At 42.9% G+C, this 27,565-nt stretch overlaps 1 protein-coding gene across 1 annotated transcript in view; it reads left to right on the top strand.

The window, feature by feature from the left end:
* Positions 1–1,286: 1,286 nt before the first annotated feature.
* Positions 1,287–27,565, top strand: part of C4H10orf90 (chromosome 4 C10orf90 homolog) — a 67,630-nt gene continuing 41,351 nt past the window's right edge. The window contains exon 1 of the mRNA XM_075026607.1: positions 1,287–1,514. Within this exon, the coding sequence (XP_074882708.1) occupies positions 1,349–1,514 (166 nt within the window). The 5' untranslated portion in view covers positions 1,287–1,348. The remainder of the gene's footprint in view (positions 1,515–27,565) is intronic.

Raw genomic sequence — 27,565 nt, 5'->3', positions numbered from 1 at the left:
CTACATTTTAAGTCTTTAAACCTGTTGTGAGTCCAGTAACTTTTTGTTGTTTGTTTGGCAAAACCATATCTTCTAGAAAGGTATCTAGGAAATGTAGAAGTCACTAGAGTACTCAGAAGATTTTTGTAGGAGGTAAGTAATCACCTTCTCCATTAGAAATATGTACCTCAGAAGTACTTCTACTGGAGGTGTTTTCTCCTTGCAAAGCCCTTTGTACACTGTAGTTAACTCTCAATATCCTTTTTGACAGCAAACCAGCTTGAATCACATATTTTTAAGACCTTTTTCCTTAGAGTTCAAATAATTTCTGCAGCAATTTTCTACACTCTCTTATTTGCCAGTGTCCTATTTAGCATATGGATACAAAAACTAATACAATAATCCAATGCTCTTCTTAACAGTATCAGATAAAATGATAAAAATCTGTGTTTATATGTCTCAATAATGCTTATATAACCACATAGGTAATTGATAAAAAAAAAATCTTTCATTGCATTCAATTATTAGTTTCATGGCCAATTAATCAGAATTATGATTATTTGGTTGTTATTATTTTCAGTTATTGTAGATTTCTAGATGGTAAACAGTGGTGCTGCTGCTATTCATTTAAAAGAAATAAAATAAACATTAAAATACCACATTGAAAAATATCACCACCACAAGCTTATTTTAAAAACAGCACCGCAATGTATGACTATTTTTTTAAAAAAGTAAATCATAAATTTGCTGGTTTTCATTGCAGGTTTTTTTTTTTCCCCCCCATATCTTGCACTTAGAACACAAACATTTTGGAATCCAGGTGTTAGCTATTTAGCAGTCCAAGAGGTCATTACAGAAATAGGCGCAAACCCACGTGCGAGCAGCATACTTGGGGATTTCCTCTTAACTTTGCTCAAGAAGCACTCGGAAACAAAGAGCCCAGCTTCAATATTTAAGTCAAGAAAATGAAACATTCATGTGCTGTAGCTAGATATTGCTGCTAGAGCCAAACAACCCGCGCCTGCCTTAAGGTTGAGGATGCACAACTGAATTTATACTCTGGCTGTAAAACCTGCATTTAGGGACACAAATTCCAACCAATCAGACTAAATAAATCAGCAGGCCCAGGTTTTATCATCACAGATAACCCTCGCTAATCCAGCAAGCTTTTCCTGAAGACAAAGGACAAAATGAATTGCTTCATTGGAGCTGCCTGAGCAGCATGCTAATGCGGGGAGGTGGAAGGCATGAATTATTCATGCCCTTGCAGCCTGAGCAGGCAGATCCTGGCTTTCCCTGTTACCATTGCAACAAGTGGTGGCTGGCCCGGCCGCGCTCGGGCCGTCGCGCATCCCCGCGGAGCCCCGAAATGCCTTCTGGAGAGGGAAAAGCTCCGTGCCTCCGCTGCGCCCGACACAGCCGGCTGGATTTTCAGGTTAAGCCTTGTGCAAAATGGACCTGGGAAACTCAGTCTTTCGTGACTCAGATGTGTTTGACCATCAACTACTCTTCTTGGAAGAAGACGGGTCGCTTCGGTAAGTTTGTGCAACTTTTGACGCTTTCCGAATCCGCCGTAAGCTCTTTTCGGTTTACAGTAACTGTGATGTGCGGCGTTTTACCAGTCTTGCTAAAAATAGTCTGCATTCTTTTTGCTTTTAAAACGGGTTAAAGCAGCCTAAAAAGGCATGCAATATCTTTATTTTTAACTCTACAAAACATGTAAACAGTATCTACAGTACTGACACTAAAGTTACTATCAAGCCTTCCTAAATTAATTTGTATTATTTAAATTTTCAAGTCCCTGTAGCACACTACTAAAACCAAATATATTTATGACCCAGGTCTGATTTCTTGCAACCAAAACTCAGACTAGTGCAATTCAGTGTCAGACTGGAGAATCTGAAAGAAAGTGTGTTATTTTTCATAAGATATGTTGGTTTCCTCTTGTAAGTGTAACTTGTGTTGCTTGTTATTCAGCTAAACACGTTTCTGACTGGGTTGGGAACAGGAACTGGCACCTGCACAACATTCCTACCGTGCATTAACTATTTTACTGCATCATAAAGTAGTTGAAAGGCATTGGTAACTTACCTGATTTTTCTAAGGATAAGAAGGACATCTATTTCATATGTAAAGCATATGGCAGTGATGAACTAAGGCTAGATTTACCACCTCTTTGTGAGGTGAAAAGCCTCAAAATGTTTTGCTTTATTATTCATTATCAGTACACCTACCTAAAATACTTGTTTCCATTGTTTGTCTGATTTTTCTTCTTTTCCAGTAGTGATACTGTCGTTGCCTGAGAACTCTCAGGTAACTCACTACTTGGCACAGTTATAAAAATTGATATAAATAATCAGCTCCCAAGAGCAGAAGCCATGGATAGGAGCATGAATATGAAATGAATCATGAATAAGTTTTGATTGTGGATAACAAGGTCTCTTTCTTTTTCTTTGTTTGTTTTTAATTACATAGTCCAGAATCTGCTGCTTCTACTTTATTTTCTTTGTTTTGATCATAAAAGCATTTTATTTGACATCCAAAAGACAGCCAAATTTTGAAGGGATAAAAGTACAGCATAATGATATCTAGTGCTAACAGTAATTAAATGCCCTATGTTTTAAGAAAAAAACAAGAGGTGAAAATAGGGATGTGTAAATAAGAGGAGATATGCAAACAATGGATGTAATCCTGCTCTCCTTAATCATGGGAGTAATCCTTATTCACCTAAGTAATCCTGTTGGTTTCAGTAGACTCACATCAGTGAGTGCTGTAGCATAAGGCCCATATTTTTCAAGGAGATAACAGTGTCTGTTTTACCTGTTTTTTCTGTAATGCAATTTTAGCAACACAGTTTTTAGTGATGTGTTTGAATGCATTAGCGATAATATTAAATTAGACTTTACCAAATGTCTATTTTGCTTCTAAAAGTATAAAAGAGAAAAATGGAATAATGTATTAGATATGTCAGTAAGAAGGTACAAACCCCACACGTGTTATTAGAGTTGTGCTCGCAGTGGAGTAGCACTGCTCACCCTGTTGACCGTGTTTGTAGATTACTTTTTGGTACCTGAGGTATAGAAGCTTTGCTCCTTTTAGGACAGGATGCAACTCTAGCAAAGAATCACTATGACACCCCATGTCTCAAAAAGTACATTTGGATCTCCATAAAAGTGATGTTGATAAATATTGTTCATCTTTCTGGTTTAAATACGTGGGGTTTGTGGTACTGTCCGGTGAATATTTTTATTGCTGTTATGGTCTCTGATCTTGCCAAAATAACACCTGCAGTTCTGCCTTGGGAATAATGCGTTTGTGTAAATATTGCAGTTGTGTTACCCTCCTCGGCAGCCCAGCTTGGCACTTCTGAGCTTTCCACTCCAAGACCACGTAGGGCTGCCCTGTAATCCAGGATGGGGCTTGGCAGCACCTGTGTGCCCTTCCCCAGGCAGTGCATCTGTTAACGAGGGAAAACTAATTACTTAAAAGCTTTTGGTACAATGGGGTTGAGAAGTATAAATAGTCATGAATTGTTCCTGGTGCTCTGCAAGCCACCAGCCTGTGTTTGCGCTGGATGCCAGCAGTGGTAGCGTGGATATGAACGTTACCCCGTAACTATTGCAGTCATTGCTGTGTTAAGATGCTTCCTCTGTGGAAATATTCCCCTGTGTGCACCCTGAAGGGGCTGAAATAGAAATGAAGCAAAAATGCAATTTTCCAGATGGCGTACAAAACTTGCACTTCAGTGTAGTTAGTGTTAAGTACCTGTTGGCTTTTTGTTGGTTGCATTGAGATACCGAGAATGAACCGATTGTTCTTTAACCAGCTTCGTTACACGGCAAAGGTTTTAGTGGTTTGTATTTGCAGATGAGGTATACTACGTCATTAGTATCTATTTGCACAGAGATATCGTATGGGGGCAGTTTAATGCTGAGGCTACATGGCTCTTATGGCCAGTAGAGTGCTGGAGGCAATAACAGGACCAGTGCCAAGAGGCTGGAAGGGCGGACTGGTCGCTGCTGCCAGGGAGAGACTGGAGCGGCCCTTGGCAGCAGCATTTCTTTTCACTTCATGCATTACTTTCACTTACTGGGTCCCAGCAAAAGCGTTAAGTCTCTCCAGGTAAGTCACTTTCTGTCCCCTGCCCATGGGGTCAATTCTTAATCCTTGCAGAACCCCACAAGCATTGGTTGCACATTAACTTCAACTTTATAACCACAGTTTTGAGGGTACTCTTTTCTGCATCTGTTCTCCTTTGCTGAATTATAAAAACAAATCACGTGCAGCTATTTTTGGTTAAGGATCTCCTTCCGGCAATGGGCAAAGGTCAGGTGTCCATTTTAATTTTTACTACCTTTTGTGAATTTTAGAAGTGGCAGTTTACACAAATTTATTGAAGTGTTTTTAAAACTTGGCCAAAAAAAGTGCTCTAGTATGGCTCAGCTCATTCTGTAGCAAAAATCATGTGTGTGGCAATTTGGAGTGGTCTAGGTTTTTTTTTTTTTTTCTTTGTGCATACAAACTACGTACAGTAAGAGGTGTTTTCTGTAATCCCTGACATGTCATTCTCATGTCTCTCTTCATATGAGGATACCCGTGTCTCCTTGCTTCCCACCCAAGGCAGAGGGCAGGGGGATGCGTAGTCTCCGCTATTTCCCCAGGTATAGAAACTCTGTGAGAGCAAAGCTGTGGGTGTGCGTGCTGCGAGCAATGGTAAGAGCAGGTTCTTCGTGGTTTGGCGGCATTCCCTCCTTTGTGTAAGACGTGTTTTGCTGTTCTTTGGGGTTGGTGCCACAAAGGCGGTGCATTGTGGCTGTTCTGCCTGGCTGTGGGCACTGCTGCGGTTGATGGACTTTGCTGCATCAAGGTGGAAGCGTGCTGAGGTTTCCTACTCGGGGCTTGCATTGCAAAGCTTTTATAAATAGTAGTTATGCTGGGCTAAGATACTTGAAACAATACCAACCTCTAGTTCTAAGCCCAAGTAATGCACAAAATAAAAGGCAAGTTTTAAAGTACAGGTAGAGGAAATTTTCTAGCTGTTGTTTTGCAGCTGTGGCAGAGAAAGCAGAAAGACTGGAAAAGCCAGCATGCAGATTGAGCAAGGTCTGGGAGCATGGCCCTGGGAAAGCCGAGTGCTGGCTGAGCACTGTAGCATTCGCTACATATCAAGGTGCCACGCTTAGATCACTGGTCGGCCCGGACCAGGGAAAGAGACAGATAACACACACAGTGTGAGCGCCAACTTCCGCCTTTTATTGCGCAGTTAATTCCTTTTATACTAACAAGGGGAGGTGGGGTTACAGGTACATCACAAGGCTGCGACTAATCCTCTAACTTTCCGTGACAACGCGAGATCTTCCGAACGCCGACCCCTACATCTCTCCCCTCCCCATGACGAGTTGGCTTCTATTGTTATGAACAATTCCACACAAAGAAATAACTATATAAAGTGCCATGAGTAGAAACATATCTCTACAACTACTTTAAAACACTCTATCTTAAACACCCGTAAATGTCCCATTTGCCCTGGAGAGCAAAAAGCTCCTTTATAGAAATTCACACAAGAGGTAGATTGAAAGTTAAGACTTGGAAAGAGTTACTTCTATTACTCTATAAGGCTTATCGTTGGTGTGTTGATGTTAAGGCTTAATGTCCGAGGCACCTAGATTCCTGGCCGCGAGTTCCGACAGTCGGATCCCATAAAGGCACGTATTGATGGACTCTGAGAGGGATGTCATCCGGATACCCAAGGTGTCATAAGCCAGGACAGGATAACAGCAATCTGTAAGAAAACTCAAACACTACGAGGTTAAGGCAGGATGAATCATACGACGAGGAACCCATTTCAGGAGCCCTTCACGTGTTTGTACACAGGCATACCCTCGCTCATGCTATGTTTAATCAAAGTATGCTTAACACACTTGTTCCCTAAAGCAAGTTCTACATACACTTACTGGCTTTATCAGTAAGTGGATTCCGCACTGACTCACAGCATTCTTTAAGTTCTCAAGGACTTTCCAGTGAAACGCCTCTCTCTCTATCCCTCTCTCTCTCTCTCTTTTTTTTTTTTTTTTTTTTTTTTTTTTTTTTTTTTTTTTTTTTTTTTTTTTTTTTTTTTTTTTTTTTTTTTTTACTCCCCTCCAATGCCTCTGTAAGGTGTCCTGTCCCTCCCTTGCCTGTCTCTGTGGCGCGCTTCTTGATGACTGCCGTATCGCACTATCCATCCTCACCTCATCGGAATAAACGGAGTCTATAGCTGCTGGTACCGCGCGCCAGTTTCGGAAGGGCCCAGCCGAAGGATTAACCCGTTCCGGCCCAGGAGCGGCAGATGGCGCAGTTGATGGCGCAGCAAGAATAGGCACAACAGGGCCAGGCCCCGCAGGCAAAGGCGCAGCCAGCACAGGCTCAGTAGGCCCGGCCCGCACAGGCAACGGCTCGGCCCGCACAGGCAACGGCCCGGCCCGCACAGGCAAAGGCTCGGCCGCCGCAGGCAAAGGCTCGGCCGCCGCAGGCAAAGGCTCGGCCGCCGCAGGCAAAGGCTCGGCCGCCGCAGGCAAAGGCGCAGCCTGCGCAGGCAAAGGCTCGGCCGCCACAGGCACTGGCGCAGCCTCCACAGGCAGAGGCTCAGCCTCCACAGGCACTGGCACAGCCTCCACAGGCACTGGCACAGCCTCCACAGGCAGAGGCTCAGCCGCCACAGGCAGAGGCTCAGCCTGCGCAGGCAGAGGCTCAGCCTCCACAGGCACTGGCTCAGCCTGCGCAGGCAGAGGCTCAGCCTCCACAGGCACTGGCTCAGCCTGCGCAGGCAGAGGCTCAGCCGCCACAGGCACTGGCGCAGCCTCCACAGGCAGAGGCTCAGCCCGCGCAGGCAGAGGCCCAGCCTGCGCAGGCAGAGGCTCAGCCCGCGCAGGCACTGGCTCAGCCTGCGCAGGCACTGGCTCAGCCTCCACAGGCACTGGCGCAGCCTGCGCAGGCAAAGGCTCGGCCGCCGCAGGCAAAGGCTCAGTCTGCACAGGCAGCGGCTCAGCCTGCACAGGCAAAGGCTCGGCAGGCACAGAGTCAACCTGCATAGGCTCGGCAGGCAGAAACTCCGCCTGCTCTCCCGGCAAGGGCGCCTGGTGAGCTCCCCCTCCGGGGGCGTTCTTTCCTCCCATTCCTTCACCTGACGGTACAATTCCCCCTTAACATCCCCGCCGGGAACCCAGTCCAGGAGGCATTCCCGCAACTCCTTCAGAAGATCCTGCCGTAACACCTCCCATGCCCGCCGCAGAGAGGGCCCATCCGGTCTCGGAGGTACCGTCTCCACCGGAAAAACCCCTATCTCCGCCGCACCCTCTGAGTCCACGCTATCAGTCAGAGAGGAACCGCTCCGCGAGCCCCGCTCCACAACCACCCACTCCGTCTGATCTTGTCCCACCGTCCCTGGGGGCACTATCCCCCGTTGTTTTCGAACCGGCGCTTCATCCGCAAACAGGATAGCTCGCGCCGCCGACCTGCACTCCCTAGCCTTTAGTCCCACCTTAACTACCCCCTCCACCATGTCCCAAGCTCGTAATCGTTCCGCAGCGCCGTGCTCACCCTCGAGCGCCGACTGAAGCAACATCTCCCGAACCACTCCCCAATTTGGGGGACTAAAAACTTCTGTGGGAGAACTCATCCCTCCCCGGCGCAGCACCCATTGGATGCATTCGCCCGTGGGGCCCCTCCTAATCGTTCCTCGGGCACCCACCTCATTAGCCAACCCTTTCAACACCTTAATCACTTGCGCAAGTTCCATCGTCGCCATGGCAACCGATCACGTCGGGGTCACCACTATGTAGCATTCGCTACATATCAAGGTGCCACGCTTAGATCACTGGTCGGCCCGGACCAGGGAAAGAGACAGATAACACACACAGTGTGAGCGCCAACTTCCGCCTTTTATTGCGCAGTTAATTCCTTTTATACTAACAAGGGGAGGTGGGGTTACAGGTACATCACAAGGCTGCGACTAATCCTCTAACTTTCCGTGACAACGCGAGATCTTCCGAACGCCGACCCCTACAGAGCACCAGCCACTTTACTGGTGCCACGGGTCGGAGGCACGTAGAAAACTTAAGCTAACGTAGCACGACGTGGTCGCTGGCTACGGAGCAGAGCCTGGAGCAGCAGAGCTGGTCCGTGGTCCAGAACGTCCTCGTGACGGGACTTGCCACCTTTGTTGTGTAGGACCTCGGGGACAGCAGTGCCGCCTGCGTGACTGGGGAACAGTCTCCAGCAGAAGGGAACCACAAGACATTGGGGATGAGTCCGTTTGGTCTTTAACCTTAAAAAAAGACTAAACCAACATAACTACCTTAATTATATGCTTATTAGTAGCTGCCTGGTGGCTTCTAAGTGGAAAAGCTGAGTTGGTACGACTATACATATTAAGTACGGCAGCAGCACAGATAAAATTGCAATGCAGATGAACTTCTTTTTACTTGTTCTCCGTGTGTTCCTTTGCTGTAAATCCCGTGCTGTGTCTGAGAACAGCCAGGCCTGGAGGAGCAGCAGTCCTTAAGCCCTTTGCGGTCCAGCCCAGCTCCAAGCTGGTATCTCCCCAGCGCATTTTTCAAGAGTGTTCTTCTTTCATACAACGTTGCTCTGTTTCATGTGACATTTCTGTCTCTCCAGAGAGGGAGAGGTGAGCAGAGGACAGTCACACTCAAGCCTCTGTGTGTGGTCCCAAGCCCAAACCTGTCTCGGATTTCCATCGGTGACGTGCAACATGCATTAATCACGGTTGTGTGATGGTGTAACACGTCAGTCGCACACCTGACAGTCCACCAGGAGCAACTGGAAAAGTTCAGCGTGAACTACTGTCGGCCATACGGCAATGACCACTGTGGATTTTGAACATGCATAATCTTTCCTCCACTCTCTGCAAAGTATACACAGCCTCTCGCTGAGTGTTGTATCCTGGCTTGTTGATGGTGTGTTACCATTAATAATTGGGGTCCTGCATAGGGTTGTATCACAAACAACTGAAAATATGTCTTCGCTGCCTTTATATAAACCTTTCCTGATGATTAAAGACCATCAGTGGAGGCTTTATAAGGGACAGAGGATGTAATGATGCAGAATAAGCATACAATAAACAGTGATGAAATTAGCTATTGCCAGCTGTTTTGGCCATCTTTTGGAAGATGAGTAATTGAGTCAAGAGCATATAGATACAATTTCCCTTGTATCTGTAGTATAGCCCAGCATAAACATATGGAAAAAAAGAAGTGTTTTTAACAGCGGAAGACTGAACAGAAGATAGCGCTAGCTGCAGTCCTCATGGTTGGTTGTGTCCCATCTCTGGGACTGCGTTTCAAATCTATCTGTTTGAATTTCATTGCTTGCATTTATTTTTATACTTCTATTGATCTAGACTTCTAGTGTCTCTTAGAGCCACATACATGTAAAATAAAGCTGGAAGGTCAAGCACACAACAACCGGGCAGGTTGGGGAGATATCTTGCACAGCTTGGCTCAGAAGTCCCGATGGGGAAGCGAGGGCAAGGCAGGGCCCGTGGGCACACGCGGACAGGTACTCTGCAATTCTTCTGCCTACTGTCTCTTCTGAATCCGCCAGCTGCTGCTTTTCGGATGCTGAGAAGGAGCCCGCTCTCCTCTCCATGTCAGCAGCGCAGTGCTGGAGCGGCTCTCCTCGCATCCAGCATTTCGGCCACGTAGATGCAACAAATACATTCACAGCTGTCAGATGATTGTACGTGTAAATCAATCCTACTCGTAGCTCTTGTGCGTAGTGAGGGCTATTTTGGAAAGGCGTGTAAAATTATTTTTTTTAATGGGTTTTTTTTTTTCAATAATATCAGGCTTTAAAAGGCAAAATCGCCCTGCAAAGTCTTACAGAAGGAGGGCTCTTTTTTCCCTGTGTAGTCACTTTTTGTTAACAGGTCCCCTTTAGGCTAAATTATACTGAAAACAAGGTTTTATCAACAACTATGTGGCTGGCTCTCACTTTGCTAAAATTTCATTCAACCATCTTTTTGCTCATGTGACTGCGTGAATGAAAATGAGACACTCATTAAATTGAAAGTGGGTGCTCACCTTCATTAATAATATTGTGCAGTATTGCAAAACCAGAAGAGCAGTCTGCAGCAAGGTTCCGTGCTAACCTGCAGATAAAATTTCTTAGCACAATTTTAAAAAAGGAATTGAAGCAATGTGATTTCGTTCCCGCTTTCTACATCTAGAATTGGATGTGGATAATACAATGTGCATTGTCACACTGAGTATGATATACCATAGGGTGCATTGTGGATATATGTCTCACACAGTCCTTTCCATACAGAATAAAACGGTTGGATGGAGATACAGAACTTAACGGGAGAAAAGAAAAGCTGCGTACCAAAATGGACATAGATTTAGGAGGGTTGCTATGGTTTCTTTAATAAAAATCTTCCAGCCACAGAAATGACTCCTGCAAACAATGCTGTATGTAGGTGTAAAGGAACATATCACACACGCAGCACCAGCCCATGTGTACAGGGGCAAGCACACCAGCGAGCGGTCGGTGCTTGGCGGGTGCCGAACATCACCAGTTCAGCCATTCCCTGTCCTCTCCCTAAAATTAAGTTGTCATAACGCAAACTGCCTAGTGGTAACAGCCTTTGCTTTGTGAAAAGGTGAGTGTGTAGCTAAATCACCCTATCTGTTATTTTCCTATTGTATCCTCCTCTTTTTGCTATCTCATATTTCTGAATTTCTCACTGCTGAAATTTTTAGGGCAAATGCTGCTTGCTTCCTTTTTTTTTTTTTTTTTCTTTCTTTGCCTGCGTATTGCCTTGAACAACAGCTCATGACCTAGTTCTGTCTTTTAATTGCTACTGCAATATGAATTTTAATTCCAACTAGAGTCCAGATGTATTGAGGATATGCAGCATGTGTCAAGGCCAGTGGCATTTATCTTACAGGCCAGTGTTTCCCAGCCCTTTGAATTCAGGGAGCCCTTAACCTTTTTGGAAAAAATCTTAAACCATCATCAGTATTTCACTGTTGTCTGGTGATGGGAAATGGAGATAATAACTGTTAATCTAAATGCTAATATGTATTTTCTCTTACAGCTTAGTTTGTTTTACTGCTCTTTAAGCTTTGACTGAAAATATTAATGAAGATGAATGTTAGCCTTGTGCTTGCATCCTCCAGTGCCCAAGTGAACCTGGCCATGGGTACTGACAGTTTCTAGGAGCCCATCTCTGCTTATAGAAACTTAAAATTTGCTTCTTTTCATGACCTTTTTTTGGTGACTTATGGGCATTGGTGGTAGAAGATGAGTGGCTCATCAAGAACTGTAGGTATTCTGCATCTGGTGGAGATCATAACTTCATGAACAAGGTATTAGATTTAGCATGCTGCAAAAGAGCACACTTTTTGGAACAAGGTAAACTTTTTTCACAAAAAATATCTTTATTTACTTCTCTGCACTTTAGAAGAAACACTAGCTATGCTTACTGCATTTTGAGCATCCCACAGATTTCCTCTACCAGTTGACATTTAGCTGTTTTGCTTAGCTAAGATTTCCCTCTTTTGCTCCACTGAAATGGGTAGTGAAGGCAAGTTATCAATATGCTTTCTACTGACTGCTCCAGAAAGGGCTTAATTTTAATCATTCTATGATTGCAGCTTGTGAAAGACACTGGCATCCTTTGGGAGGGGAAAAAAAAAAGGCATGTATAAAAACATAAGCTGTTTTAGGTTAGATTAGATCTTGAAATGCTAGGATATGCTAGTATTCAATCAGCAGAGAGCTTTAATTGTTCATGTTAAGGAAGCTGGGAAATGGAGAAAAAAATAGCAGTTTCTGATGTACACATAAGCATGCCCTATCCAAAACATACTCATATAAGGCACACGTGAGTCGAGTTTTGCTTTATATTATACCAGCTGATGTAGAATGCAGAAAAGGGGAGTCAATAATACTCTGGAGAGCCAGAGGAGGAGCAGAAAGCTGAGGGACAGCCTCGTACAAGCCCTGGGAATGTGGCTGGGAGAAGAAATTCAGAGAAGGACGGCACATGGGTGCGTTTGAGTGGAGTGCTGGTGAAAGCTGGACCTCGGAGCAGAGCAGCCGCCTGGGCTGTGGCTCCATGGGCTCCTCCAGAGGCAGTCAAGGCTTTGCATCATCTTGGGGAAGGTGTGTGGAGGAAGGATCCTTGTCTTCATCACTACAGCATCCTCTTTCCCCAAAACTACTTGCCAGAACCTCGTGCTTGCTAGTCAGTCTGCCAAGCAAAGCTTAAAAAGCACAGCTGCATCAAATTGTTACCACAGTGGTATATCACAGGTACGGTGTATACTGCAACTTGTTCTCACAGTAGACATAACATTACTGCCTTATATTATTATTGATATTTGATACACGATACAACTATATTTAATTAGCTAACTAAAATGCTTTTTCTGCCGAAGATACAGTGAGCAGGAGGGAAAATCACCTTCTTGGAGATATGCCTCATAGCAGGATGACTAATAAAAGCAGAAAATATTGTCAGAGAAACAGAAATTTAGTACGTTAATCCCAAAGACCCCCAAAAGCTGTGGATCCTTGTACTGAGATTTCAGAATACAAATGAGCTGTAAAATAAATCTCTTTAAAAGAAAACTGTCATGATATCACCTAAAAACATTTTAGAATAACAAATGAAATCTAAAGGTTACAATTAAGATAGCAGAAAGACGCTTCTGTGCTCAAAGGATAAGTACTTTTCTGTTGGGGAAAAAAGACCTTCTGTTCCTCACCCAGAGGGCTGAAGCCTTGCCTTAAGTGCAAAATTCAGCCGTGGCCCAGGGAGTCATCCCTAATACAACCACGCTTACATCATCTCCTTGATACCCATGTTCTTGGTGGCAACACGAGATCATTAAACAAGGTTTGATCTTCTTTTTGCATCCTCCGTGGAGGCAGGAGACCAAGTTTGTTGGCCAGCAATCTGCGCCGGTCTCTCGACTCGTCTTTGTGGGGCTGATGGCAATTTCTACGCTGCCGTGCTGCCCAAAGCCAAAACCTCCGTCGGCGGCGCGCGGAGCCTTCCACCAGCAGCTGAGCTATTAGCAATTGCTTTCATGTACTTCTCTCCTGTGGGACGTGTGGGCTGACTCGGTTATTGTACGTGGGAGGAGGATGCGAGAGCGTGAGCCAAACACCACTGCCGGTCCCTTTTCTCTTGCAGGTGGAAAGAGAAAAGGGCTTGTTAATGGGTCTCTGAGCCCTCTTCCATAAAACCAGGGGGGTCTTTTCTTGCTCGGGGCTCATCAGGGGGCTGTGAGCAGGGCCCCTTCTTGCATCGCCTCTGCGGTTTTCCCCCCCGCGAGGTTGGCATAGGGTGCAAGGGCTGCAACCACAGCTCCTGCAGCGCCTGGCTGGGGCGAGTCTGTGATTCCAAAACCGTGTCGTGATCTGCAAACCTCTCCCTGAACAAACGGGACGGCACAGGGAAGGCTTGCGGGAAGCGTCCAGGGAAAGAGGGCTGGGGGAGCAAAAAGAGCCGAAAAAGCAGCCAAGGAAAGGGTGAGCAAGGGGCCTTTCGTCATGTGCTGGGACTGCCTTTCCAACCCTTCCAGCCGATAGATCATCACGGCAGGTTACTGTGTAATGACTTAGTCTTAATCATCTATGCTCATTTACTGTCTGGATCTTCAGTGAGCTGCTCTGCCTCTTACATCCAAATTCCGCTTTATTACTTTTAATGTTGCTTCTCTTCCCCTTTGTGCTCCTCAGGTAGCAACTGCGTTTTAGCTTGTTTTCAGAAACCAGCAATAATATTTCCTGAGACGATTACTTTCTTGAATTTGTTGTTCTGGTGTCTGACACTTCCCGCTCGTGTAGAGCTCTCCCTGGACTCCAGAGCCTCTCTGCAGTACATGTATCTTGAACACAGTTTATTTTAATCGGGGTTCCCAGAATTTGGTAATACTTCAGGCCAATTTCTACAGTAAACCTGAACACATTCAGCAAACCCATGTGCAGCCAGTCATCAGACATAATTGCCAACAGTTTCGCACCCACAGAATCCTTGCTTGACTAACATTCCTGGAGCCCCATCTTTCCCATCACCATTTCAAGCAGGAATCTCACAGTTGCTAGGGGATGGAATTTTTTATGCACTTATATATGAAATATTTTTAGCATGAAGTAGAGAATTACCCATACAGTTTTCTGGCTAATATTTGCTGTATTAAAATGGAAGGACCAAAATGCAGTGAGAAGCAAATCTCTAGAGGTCCGGAGGCCAGGTTTGATACAGGTACTATCCAGGCATTCAAAATATTACTTGAATCTGTGTCTGCTGAATTTAACTGGAGCTCTGACAATTACAGGCTGTCACAGGAGACTTGCACTTCTACTCCTGACTCAATTACCAAGTCTCATGCTTCTCATAATATTACCATTGCTGTAAATAAAGTCAAGTTCATTCTCCTTTTTCTTTACTATTCTAAGGAAAAAGCACGTGGCTGACTTCTACCACCCAGCATCGAATTGAGCCCAAGCCTCAGAGGAACTCTTGGTTGAATTTGAATTAAAAATATTTTTTCAGCAAAGTTGTGGTTATTGATGCACTGAATTTAAAAAACAAAGCCCCCCATATTTATTGCCCATTCCCAAACTCTCACTATAAGAGCACTTAATACATAAAGGCTAAAAATAACAGATAGACCTAAACAGCTTAGGTCCCCTTAAAGTTTTACAGATGAGAATCAGTAGTAGACACGGTACTTTAGCATACCACTAGATTATGTTTAGTGTTACTCTATTTTCCATAATGCATTCTGTTCCTTATGCAGCCTAATACTTGTTTTCCTTTTTTGCCTATTCTTGCATGCTGAAAAGATGTTTACATTAGGCTGTTCGTGACTCTTGGTCTTTTTCCTAAGTGATTAGTTGATTGCAGCTCAATAATGTTTGAGTAGTTCAAATTATTTCTTGCACTTCATGTTTGTAGTGATCTGAGTCTGTCTATATACAACTTCTGAACTGTGTCCAATTCTGGGAGTCATTAAATGTGCATGTGTCAGGCAGGCTCCACTTCCAGTGTAAGTGCTTTCCGTCTCTTGCTTCGCTCCTTTTCCAACTGGTGTTGCACAGGCTGATTGCAAGAAAGAGTATCAGCAGAGGATCATCCCTGGAAATGCTCTCCTGTTGAAATGAAATTCTCTAAACCTGGGATTCCCAAACTGTGAAGGGCACACCATAGTGCTACTAGAATATTGAATGGGTTGCTCCCAAATGCCTCCGTAGAAGTACTTAACTGAGCTGCATGAGATAAATGCCTCCATACAGGCAGTATCTCAAAAAAATATCCATATCTTGTAGAGGTCCTTGCTGCACCATTATGACTCGACCCCTCTTCCAGCTCAGGTGAGCTCCCCCTCAGACACTTACCCCAATTAGCTGCAAGGCGTTCAGGCTGATGCATGAAGAAGTGGGATTGGATTTGACTCCTGGATGTCAAGGATTTGCCTCCTGGATGTCAAGGGTGGTATCGAGGATTGAGGTATGTGAGAAGTGGTAGGAAGGTTGGGAGATGGGAAATATTTTGAGGTCCTCGGTAGATGTGTAAGGTTTTGATATGGTTTAATAGCAGAAGCAGCAATTGATGCATATCTTGCACTTGTGCACACATGCCTCTCTGGTACAGAATATATATCTTTAATCAGTTTAACCAAGGAAAATAACACAATGTTAAGAAACAGGCCATGGAAACCCCATGGAAGAAATGTGGTTTAGCAAACAAGTGTGTATTCTGTGTTACAGAGCTTAGTGCTACCTCTGTTGGTTTTACAGCAGCAGAAGGGAATGTCTGGGCTGCATTTCTGGGTTCTTATTTTTTAATGTACTTTATTAAAGTACTTTTTGTAGTGCAAAATGCATGAGCAGTCCCTGGAGCAAAGAATTCCTTTTAGCAGCAGATTGCCTTCCCTATTCCTTTATGTGCTTTCTTTTATCCCATATACCCTCTATTGTCTTACCTGGCCCACCCTCCCACCTGGATAATGGGTTTGTTCTGGGAACTGGGAAAATGCACTTCTGAATTTCAGGTCTGGAGTCCACCTCCTGTTTCTTTAGCCCTTTCATGAGCCATTTACTTATCACTAGAGAAACTAGCTGGGACACCTGACATGAAGGAGTGGGTTTGGGCTGTGGATCCCAGCATCTGGGAAGAAGGTGGGAGTTGAGAAATGCCCCCCTATTAACCCATCAGCTGGTTTGAGCCCTGTCCCCTCCGCCACCTCTCTTTGAATCCTCAGACCTCTTGTCTCTAAAGTGTGAGAGCTTTTCCATTGGTTCATGGGACCAGGGCACCTCAGAGGACTCCCCTGGGTCGGTGTTGAAGCCCAGTGAGTAGGGCTGCGAACTGGGACAAAGTCTTCAGCACAACGCCTTGGGTGGAAGACTGAGGCATGGTGGTAAAAGGGGACTGTCCATGCAAGAGGACAACTGCTACATGAAAATGAAGCTCCTCCAAAAACCATAGCTCAGCACAGACGTCCGACCTCCGCCGTGCACCACCACGGACTGCACATCCATGTGCCCAAAGACACCATCGCCCACAAAATGTCAGCAGAAAGAAAACGCCGTACTCACGTACTTATTTCACGCGGATTCTGCCGCTTACTGGTAGGCGCTGCTGGGCAGAGGTGAAGTCTCTGTCTTTGAGAAAATAGTGCCATCACGGATGCTTTGTATTAAGAGGGCTCATTAACTCCACAGTGCTGTTTCTGAAGATGAAAAGTCTTCTTTTCACAGTGCAGGAGTTTTAACTGTGCCCTGGCTAAAGATTACCTCAACCTGCTATAAACGGAGATGTTTCACTAATTGGTTTCTTGGTTCATTAGCCAAATTGTGTGTATGAGGGAAATGGAAAAAGCTCAGAATGAATTTCCCTTGCAATCCTTAATTTAAATGGTGAATAATAATTTTGCGTTGAACAAAACATGTTATGTGATACGCAGTGGTGGAGTTAACTTTTTACTTTGGGATCATCTGCCACCCTTAAAGCTTTGTGGGAAAATGATCCTCAGCTGTGCCTCATTCTGGCACAGCGTGACACCAGGTAGGAAAGTATAATCATTGTAGTATAATGTAATAATCTCAAATTTTACACAGAAACACTTAGTCATGTCCGCCTCATAGCTTTAAGTACTAAGATAACAGAGCTAAATAGCAAAAATCTTTGAAAGTCAGCTTTACTGCAATGGATGCCGTGGCTCTATTTCCATTACAGCCATGTAAGTAACAAAAATACAATGTGTCCCTAGTTTACTCTTTCCAATGCAGTGCGCTCAGCTAAAAATCAAAGATTAACTCTGAGCAGCTAAAGGGAACAAATTCCACTAATTCATCAAAGCAAATGCTGTAGAATTTAATCTGTTTTATGAATTTTCTACCATTGATTGTTATGGCATGATTGGGGCACAGGAGGTCATTTGTGAGCACTGAATTGCTAGTTGTGTGACAGCAAAAAAAGAAGGCCAAAAGAAAGGTTAAATTAAAGAAGCGGCTAGAAGCTGTTTTTTGTGAGATGAATGTATATTATCTAAATTAATGACAGTAAACCTCCAATTAGCTGAATGTTGATGCAAAATTACAGCTTTATTAGGTAAATACATGTTTTCTCAAGCCGAAGGGTTGGGTAAGGAGATGTTTAGCCTGCAACTGTAATAGGGTTACAGGTAGATGAACATTTTCTGTCTGTTGGGGTATGGTGACCTCACTGCTGTTGCTGACAAATCTTTACAATAAATCTGTCATTGCTTCCTAACAGCAATACAGACTATGAAACTTATGACCTTGTTCTCCAGCATATCCTCCCATAATATGGGATGGGCAAAAGCCTGGAATGTGCTGCTTTGTTTTTCAATAAACAGCTTAGCTTTTATTTTAGAACAGAGATTTCTTCTTCAGCCCAGTGCATGTTGTTTTGGCACAAATAAGTTTGAAGTGGAAACTCTAAACTTGTTTCTGTTTTGTTAATTTATTGAATTCTCCTGTAAATATACATCAAAGAGAACAGCAACTATGACCAACTTTTGGTGTGGTTTTTGCAATTTGTACATACTAAAATAATTGCACAATGGAGTTATTTGAACAATTTTCTCCTTGGAAAGGGTAGAATTTTCTTGCAGATTGTCTTGATGTGAAAGGTGGGTTAATCTTGTAGATGCGTCATCTCACAGTAAAACACTGCAGTTACATTAATGAATACTTGCAGTATACCACTCAGCTGTGTATAGGAGTTTACTGTCATTATGGCTTTGAATATCAGAAAAAAAACCCTGGTCTGTACAAACAAAAAATTCCTAACAAAGAAAATCCTACCCCAACTCCCCAAAACAACAAGAAAACCCCATCCCAAAACCACCTTTACATTATTTCTTATTTTCCTAAATATTTCTAAAGGATGCCCACAGTGTCTTTTATATACGTGCTGGGAACATAATAGCAACACTGGGTCAGAGCAAGGATTCAGTTACATCATTATCCTGCTTCTGGTCATTTAGGTTCACAATTTAATTACTCATTGTGCAGAAAAAATACCTTCAAATGGGTGTGTATTTACCCAGTAGTTTCACATCTCCCCATACCTCCTCCTATGCATCTTATGAAAGCTGTTTGTGATTTCCGTAGATGTCTCCCATATTGCTTCTTTTTTGACTTTTGCTGACAAGTCCCAACATCTTTAGTGTCAGTATGCTGCAGTAATGGTCCCCTTTCTGGACCATTCTGGGAAAATATCGGTTCTTGGTGTACTTCTGCTGGTTTAGGATGAAAATTGAGTTTAAGGAGATTTTGAGGTACTGCTGTGTGTATTTTGTTTATTTACCTAGTTTACTGTATATTTTCCTTGGTTCTCGGCTCTGCTCCTTTGTCAGCCTGTCATTTTTATATAATTTATACTGGGTTTTTTTTATGTCCACTGATTTACCTTAATCCCATCATATTTCTGAGATGCCTGTGATATCACTATACCTTTTTTAAAAATAAGCAAGCATTCAGGTTTACTCAGCTCTTCTATGCTATGTATTCTCATTCAGACCCACACAGTTAGTATTGCTTCGGTTGCTATTTTTATGCTCCATGTATGAATGCAGTCTTCCTTGTCTTGACTGTTCTTTGCAATTATTTTTTTTTTTATTCTGAGACTCTCCCTCTCTACTCTGACCAAAGATACAGAGGCTTTTATAACCAACTTTTCTTCAGCTTTTAGTTGGAGAAAAAAACCCAAGGAAAAAAAAAAAAAACAAACAAAAAACCACCAACCAAGAAAACTCTCAGCTTTAAAAGCATTAACTGTGCTGTTCTATTCTGGTGTAGATGGAGCCAGGCTCTCTTTGCAGGCCTCCTCCTTAGTCCCCAGGGTTTTCCCAGTAAAGCTCTCCTCTTCCCTTCCCTCCATTGCATTTTCCTTCACAGGGGCTGCTCTGTTAGGGTGGAACTACTTTTTTCCGAGGGTTTCCCTTTTTTTCCCTCTGTCCACCTCTGTCTTTCCCAGTTTGTCTAACTGACTATCTGAGGCGAGATTGCTGTCCTTCTGAAAGCTGAGTGGTATTTCCAACACATGTAATCAAAGACAAATAGTTATATATATTTCTTGACCCAGATCACCGGCTGGACACCAGCCCACCTTTTCCTTAATTCATTTTTTCCTAGCTTTGATCCCCACTGTTGTTTATTTTACATTTCTAGCAATCTCTAAGAGACATTTAGCAAAGGCTTTGTATATAAGATGAATTCCAAAATCCATAGCTTTTCCTCATATTGTATTTTCAAACCGAAATCCTCTTGAAAGGTCACTTGAAGGCTTGAAATACTGGAGCATTTAGATTGTTGTTGATTTTTCTCGTGGTGATTGACTAGCCATCAAGCTCATCATGCTCTTCTACTAAAAACAAAGTGGTTACATTTTCTTTTCTTGTAAAGAAGGAGTCCACTGAACTTCTTCGATACAGCTGCTGGTGGAATCGCGTTATGCACAGATGGATATCCACAGAAACGACATAAGGATCAGACCAAACAGTGTAGACCCTACTGTGCAGAGGAGAAACCGTTTCGTATGTCTGCGCTGTAGTTAAAGGAAAACACTAATTAGTTTTGAAATGCTGATGGGGGCTGGTTCGTTTTCAGAGACCAGCATGGCAGCCTTTGCGTTAAGACAGCTCTATACATCCCCAGGGAGATGCCATGGGGACTTTATTGTCGGTGGCTGGTTTGTATGGGGCTCTTTTTGTTAAGTGAATGGTCTTGGTCATCCTGTTAATAACATGTTTTTAGTTGTGGTACAGTTGACTGTGGATGTGTTGTATGGGATAATGTATTTGTAGCTGGAGGCTTGGTTTGATATCCTTTCACCAAGTCTGGCTGAAGTAAGAATTACTGAGTTCACAATTCTACAGGCAATCCCAAACAGTGTATAATTTTACAGATGTTTTATGGTAGATTAAAATACTGAATTGACTCAGGAATGGCTGAAGACGGTTCTTTTATAAAATAAATAAATTAAAAATATAGCTCCACCACCATCATAAGTGCAAGGATCAAATTGTTTCTAAGACTTTTTTACAAATGTAGGGAAAAAAAAAAAAAACAACTGAAGTTTTTGGCTAGGTGGTAACTTCTTTCAGCGTTGACCTGCCTACATATGAATTTGATGCCGTTTTAATTAGTCTTTTTTTCAGCAGCATGATGAAGCGTATAAACCTACATGTGTCATCTCGGTACTCTTTTCTCCTTGAGATCAGTACATTTCTGTTGCTCCACTCTTTGTTCATGGCCTTAAAATACTTTTCCACTTAGCTTCCAAGCTTTAACAATTCAGCTCTGCATTGACAAAATGCAGAGTATTGAGTTATGGTAGAAAAATATTAATATCATAGAGTGATTTTTTTTTTTTTTCCTTGGGAGAAGATAGATCATGTAAATGAGGCAATCATTGCTAAGAAGCTAACTTAAAATTTTTCCTTTCTCCGGTACAAAGTGCCAAGCCTTTTTAAGAAAATGGAAGATGGTAAGTGCTTTATGGAACTCAGTAGCAAAAATATAATAGCTCTGTGTATCCTTATTTGAAAAGCTGAAAGTGTGTTTTTTTGTAATGAGTGAAAAAGTAAATTGTATATTATTTCTGCAAGAGAATTAGCTTTTATTTATTTAAGGCAATCAGTGTTTATTATAACATGCATTTGGAGAAACCGATTTAAAAAAAACATACTCTCTTGGATTTACGATGGGGGTTGTGTGTTTGTTTTTCACCACAATTAAATAAAACCTTATCCTTCCGAAAAGAACTACTAAATATTCTTCAGTTCTTATTAAATGTTCTTCAATTCTGTATAATCCTGTATCATCCTCTATTTGGCAGCTGCACAGCAGCTGTTTGCTCACTGTCTTTTGATTAATTCTCTTACTGTTCCGGAGTGTAATACACCTAGTTTGTTTAGAGAAAGGGAATATGTTCATATTTTAAAATCCCTTTTACTGCAGTTACTGCATCTTTGCAGATTTAATTAGGTCTCAGTCCCCTCCAAATCATGTAAGTCAAAGGTCCCATCTTACTTGTCCCTGAGGCATCATTACAAAAAGTCCCCAGATGGAGTCTAGTTTCTAACTGATGACTTTACCATATAGGGGCTAATTACTTCTAATCTTACACATTGATGAGACTGTATTTTATGTCTCTGAGCCACTGAAACTGTAACTGCCAAATTATCCTCTCCTGTAATATGCGGGTTATTTCTCCATTAAATGGACTGGCTTCACAAATGACAATCCCTTCCTGCCAGGCTCTTGCATTTTAAACCATAATTATTTCTGGCACACGGTTCCAGCCGATGAGCCCGTGTTAATCCATGGTATGATCTCGGCTAAGCTGCTAGTGCCCGGTTGATTTAAGCCGGGAAAGGGTGAGCAGAGCGAAAGAGGGGAGCCGGGAGGCCGAGTCCCGGGGAATTTCGGGCGATGCTCTCCGGGGCCGCAGCCGGCCGACCGTGTTTCTCTTAGCCCTACCTTGGTCCTCCAGCATTTTCTTTTTCTGAGCAGTAACCTCCATCAGATCTTTAAAAGAAATGACTCAACTTTTTCACCTTCTGAGAGGGAAAAAATGTGTTTGGAAGTCTATAATGCATGAAGGTGTCGGAAGCCTAATCTAGTATAAACTGCCTTCAGTCAGCCCTCTTAAGCACCGGGGAAGAGAAATGAATATCTAAAAAGCAGCAAATAACTACAATTGCACTCTGATTTCATGGCTCTATGTGATAGAGGTCAGTAACACAAGGCTGTTTATTTCTTCATACAAAGCAGCGGCTGTTATCATAACTTGCTGTAGGCAAAGGTATTGGAAAATCCTCATTCGAGGAAATACTGTATTTTATTACAGCATTACTTCATACCATGTAGGCTTTCTTCCCTCCTTCTTTCTCCATTAGTTTTGACCCAGCCTGATGGAGCTAACCTTGCGGTTGGCTCCCCAAAGGAGGAGTTTATTCCAGGAATCCGAGCCTGAAGTTATATTAATTTGGGTTTAGTATATTCCAGATCTTAATCCAGCTCTGCCGATAAGTAACTGCGAACTGGAAGCTTTGGTAGAAGAGCAGGGGTTTTGGAAAAACAAATTTTGGACATGGTGGAACTTTCCCTTGGCTTCCATAGTTTCAGGGAAGTCAATAGCACCTTATTGATTTAGCTATTACTTTTTAAAAGCAACAGGGAACTAAGTTGGCAGTGCTGTCTGGGGGAAAAAAACCACCAAAAACCAACACCAAAAAACCAAAACAACAACAAAAATCCCAACCTTGAAAATCCTAGTGTTACCACCATGGCTACCACAGCCAGAAACACTAACTTATACCCAAAGTACAGAAATATTTTGTGCTCAGTTTCAGTACTTTATTTAAATTTTTAAAAACCAGCAACAACCCGCCACCTAATTGTGGATTAATAAACTTTCCTTAAATGGTGAATGAAATATATAAATCTGCATTTATATACTTATCAGCATTGACATTCTGGCCGAGCTGTTAATCCCAATATTACTCTAACTACTGCAGTAATACATTTAGAGTAATAAGATGGTCCTAAATCAATATGACATAGACTAAACTGATCTTCCAAAATAATACTTTCAGTTTAGGATATGAGAAAAATTTTTGCCCTTTTATTTAAAATACCATGAATGACTTGCTGAAAATTTTGTTTCTTTTTTTTTTTTTACATCATTGATGACTTCTATCCCACTAAGCATCCAAATAGTATACTTACTTACAAGCGTATTTTAATTTTTTTCTTTTTAAAAAGGGCACTATCCTGAAAGCCTGTTTTTTGATCTGTTTAAGGAGGCCAAAACCTTTAACCCAAGTGAGCATAAGATTAAGCATGCTGTTGTGCCTGCCGTTGCAGGTATCCCTGCAGTGGCTGTCCGTGTGTAATGTCAGTATGAGCTATAGGATTGCGATTACCAGAATATATGAAGCAATGTACAAAAGAGGAACTCCTGAATTTGCTTTTTCTTTCTTACCATTATTTGAGCTTAGTCTTTTGAGTGATTAAGGCAGCACATGAGTCTTGGGCTAATCCTCTAAAGTTGGCTTCAACTGGTAGGATTTTAATTTACAGTAAATACTTCTGTTGTAAAAATTGGCCTTTTATTCTCAACTCTCCTGAATAATGCAGTACTGTATAGATTCATACCTGTGTATACATATCTGATTATCATTCTCACTAACCAAACTGCAGGTATGTATCATGAGAAACAAAATACAGGATCTCCAAGCTCCAACAGGAGAATAGATATCCACAGTTTAAAATAAAACGTTACTGGCTTGTGACCCTGTTTGCCTCCTCGTGATGGGGCAGCTGTCAGAGTGCTCTCAGCACACATTTAGATGTGCCCCAGCAAAGGCCAAGATCTTCTCCGTTTTGTCTTTGGACATAAAAGTCACCAAGGTAACTTTTTTGAGTGGATGTAAAAAATGTCCATTACAAACCAAAAAAAGCAAACAGCAGAACAGCCAAAATGCCATGCCATCCTAAAAAAACCATTGGAAGTTAACCAAAGTAACTTCAAGTGATCCCATAAAGATCTACCTGAGCCTATCAGTCCAAGAAAACTAGGATAAAAAGAAGATGTAGTTGTACTGTGAGAAAGGAGGAGAGAGGGTACATCTTAATCAGAGGGGAAGTGAGATTGTTATTTCTGGAAGGCGGGACAGCATAGTTGGTGGAAACGAAGTACTTCACTGGCGTCTCACAGCTACCTGCAGTGGTTTTGTGGCGGGGAATTTAGCCAAGACACCATCCTAAACTGGGAAAGTGTGGGCCCAGCAGCAGAGTGACAGACAAGAGTGTCCCCTCAGTAACGCGTTCGTTACCTGAGGCTACCCCAGGGCTGTGGATGTGGGGTGAAAAAGGGTGGGAGTTGTATTTTCACAAGGATTCAGAAGCTGGGAAGAACTAGTTATTGTAGTTTGCCAATACACATATTAACTAAATCAGTTAATGCAACTGGCAGTGAGTAATCCACTGGCACAGTGTATGTGCAAGTCCATTGCAAGGAGGTCGGGTTAATAATTACAACCTGTTCCATATAATGCCGACTGTTTCCAAGGAATTTTTTCTTTGGTGCTTTTGCTTGGGTTAGAGAGGGTGAGGGGGGAGAGTTGTGTTGCATCGCGAGAGAGTTCAGCTGGGAGCCAGCCCAAAATGGAGAGTGGAGACCTCAAAATACAGCTTGCATGAGGGCCGTAGCAATGCAGATAGGGTGTAGAGTTTTATGTCTACACTAAATTTCCAGCTGAAACTTTCTAAAAAGAAAATTCCACATGAACTTCTCCTGTGCCAAAACGTTCAGGCTTGCAGTCTCTCTGCATGAGGACGAATCTCCCCCACTCCTAATGCAAAGTTCATTGCTCTCAGCTTCAGACGGATCATCCCCTGGTCACGTCCCACCTGAGCATCGGTGTCACCAGCACGGGGTTGAGAGCTCTTAGCATACTCCTTGTTAAGCTTGAAAATGCTCAGTAATGTCCTATAGGTCATTCTGCAGCTTCTAGCTGAAGGATTTAATGGTGGTTAATGTTAGAGAGAGTACCGATAATGACTGAAGAGGTTTTTGAAAGCACATTCGGCAAAATCTGTCTCCTGTAACTGGTGGACCTGAAGAGACCTTTGGGATCAATTCTTGTCCCAAAGCACCCAGTGGAAAGACCAAAATTGAGAGGTGCCAGAATCTGGCTGGGGGAGCTGTGCTGGATGAAGAGTGCAGCTAAATTATTTAATGGCTTATGCGTTGGCTCTGGATCAGAGATTGCCACTGAACAGAACAACTGTAGGACAAACAAGGTGGTGGTGGTGGTAAACATCCATAACTACTTAATTTTGCCTTCGATAGATAGTTACTGCAGCATTTCATTATACCAACCCAAGCTGTTCAGTTATTACTTCACAATGCATTATTCCAGGCATTCTCTGTAGTAAAATCTGGGTATCCAATGCTGTTTCTATCATAGCAGGCACATTTAAGAAGGTAACTACTCTGGTAATGATTTGCTATGTGACTTTAAACGGGACAGATGTTGTACATGCTTATGTCTAAGGTACAGCAATACTGGGGTCAAGCAATTACAGCATCATTAGACTGGCCTCCAGCACTTAACGTTTCTTTACACCTCTCAATTTCCATAATCTTAGCATGAGATATCCGTATTTTTTTAGAGAATGCAGACAAAAAGATGAAAATAGAGGCTAACAAGAAAGAGGCCATTTCACGCGCAGCAGAGCTGACGAAGCCCATGAGTTGGTACCCCGAGACCCAAGTATCGCCCTGGTTCTCCCCCCTCCTCCTCGCATCTCCTTGCCCACCCCCTCTTCCATCTGCCCCCCCCGTGCCTCCTCGCTGCCCCCAGGACAAGGAGCAGCACCCGCCACGAGCGATGCGGCACTGTGGATGTCCTGCCCGGCTGGTAAACTTGTCCATGGATCATACAGGGAAAACGTGGTGAACTTCTCTCCGTGGCAGCCTCTCGTTTCTACAAAGCCATTGATTTCTGCAGTAAGCTTGTCGGAGATCAGCTATCGACCCTTCTGTCATGTTGCTTGAAACAGCCCACAAGCTCAAAAGCCCCAGGTTGGACAGAGAGAAGGTTAGGGCATAAATCAACTTACTTCTGGAAATCAGGCTAAAAATTTGATCCAAGTAGAGAGCACAGTGCAAAAGGGTTGTGGGGGGTTTTGTTGTTGTTTCTTTAATTGTTTCACGTGCAGTAACTAATAATTAGGAAAAAATTAGTACTTCTAAAACACAGGGACAACTGTCCTGCAAGCACAGCTGTGTCATGCTGTCCAGCATACTCATGCCCAAGGGAACATGACCCTTTGTGTTTGGCCCTAAATCAGTCTTAGTGACCTCATCATTAAAATGTATAGGTATGTGAATGACTTTATTCATAGAAGTAGCTCTCCTAGGGGACAACTATTGTGAAAATAACTATTCACATACTGAAATAATTTTCAGATTGGTCTTCCATCAAAATGTGTTGGGGGATGTGTGTATATTTTACGAATGCAATGCTGTAGAGCAAGGAAGTCTTGCAGCAAGTAAAGCAAAATGCATTTTCTTATCAATCTGTTGCAGCTCTGATGTTGCCGAATGCAATAATTTGGGATCTGAGCTTTTAGTTTTGCACGAGAGGTGGAATATACAATCATGAGTTTTGGGTTGTTGCTAGGCAGCAGGTTATTGCTTCTTGGAAAAGCAGCCACGGCTGCCGGGTCCGGCCGGGCTGCTCGGCCAGTGGGACCGGGTGGGTGCTGACAGCTCCCAGCCCTGCTCCTTCTCATTCAGGTGACATCTGCAGCCAAAAGAGAGCTTGAGAACTCCAAATTTCACTCCTTGCCAACCAGTATTTCAAAGGTGCCAAAAGCTGAGGTTTTGAGGGCTTTAACACTCAGTCATCAACTCCAAGCTTTTCTGCACTCTCCATTTCTGAATTGAAAGCCTGAATGATTAAAAAAAAAAAAAGGCAATTACCAATTATCTTTTGTTGAATCTGGTGATAAAACCAAAATCTACCATGCCCTGTTTTATGTTGGTATTATTACGTTTTTGTTTTAATCTCTAGCATGATCTGTGTTTCTAAACCTGTTGCAATGGAATTCAAAAGAGCTCATTCCAAGATCAAACAAATCATGGCTGCATGGTAAAAGCATGCTATGAACAGAGATTTGTTTTTCACTTTCCCTTCAAAAGGCAAACATAGGTAATATTTCACCAACCAAAAAGTTTTACGTGGTAGAATAATTACTAAGTTCAGCTGCATGAAGAGTTGTTAGACTTAGAATCAAAGCAGGTCAGTGGCAACTGAAATTAGTGGGAGCTGCATAGTATTCTTCAATTGTGCAAAATAGAACTGTTTACTTTGTGGTCAAACTAGTGACTTAGAAACTTAACTTTTTAGGCTTCAAACTTATTTAAATCTGAGCTATTGTGTTTTTATCCTGTGAACACTGATTCTTTCTCTTGGTTTTAGCTGACTGCATCCCCTATTATCAAGCAGTTTCTGATATCTGT

Source organism: Buteo buteo, chromosome 4 (genome assembly GCF_964188355.1).
Source record: "Buteo buteo chromosome 4, bButBut1.hap1.1, whole genome shotgun sequence".
In the NCBI taxonomy this organism is placed as follows: Eukaryota; Metazoa; Chordata; class Aves; order Accipitriformes; family Accipitridae; genus Buteo; species Buteo buteo.
The sequence above is the reverse complement of the archived record's forward strand: the minus strand, read 5'-3'. Positions and strand labels throughout refer to the sequence as shown.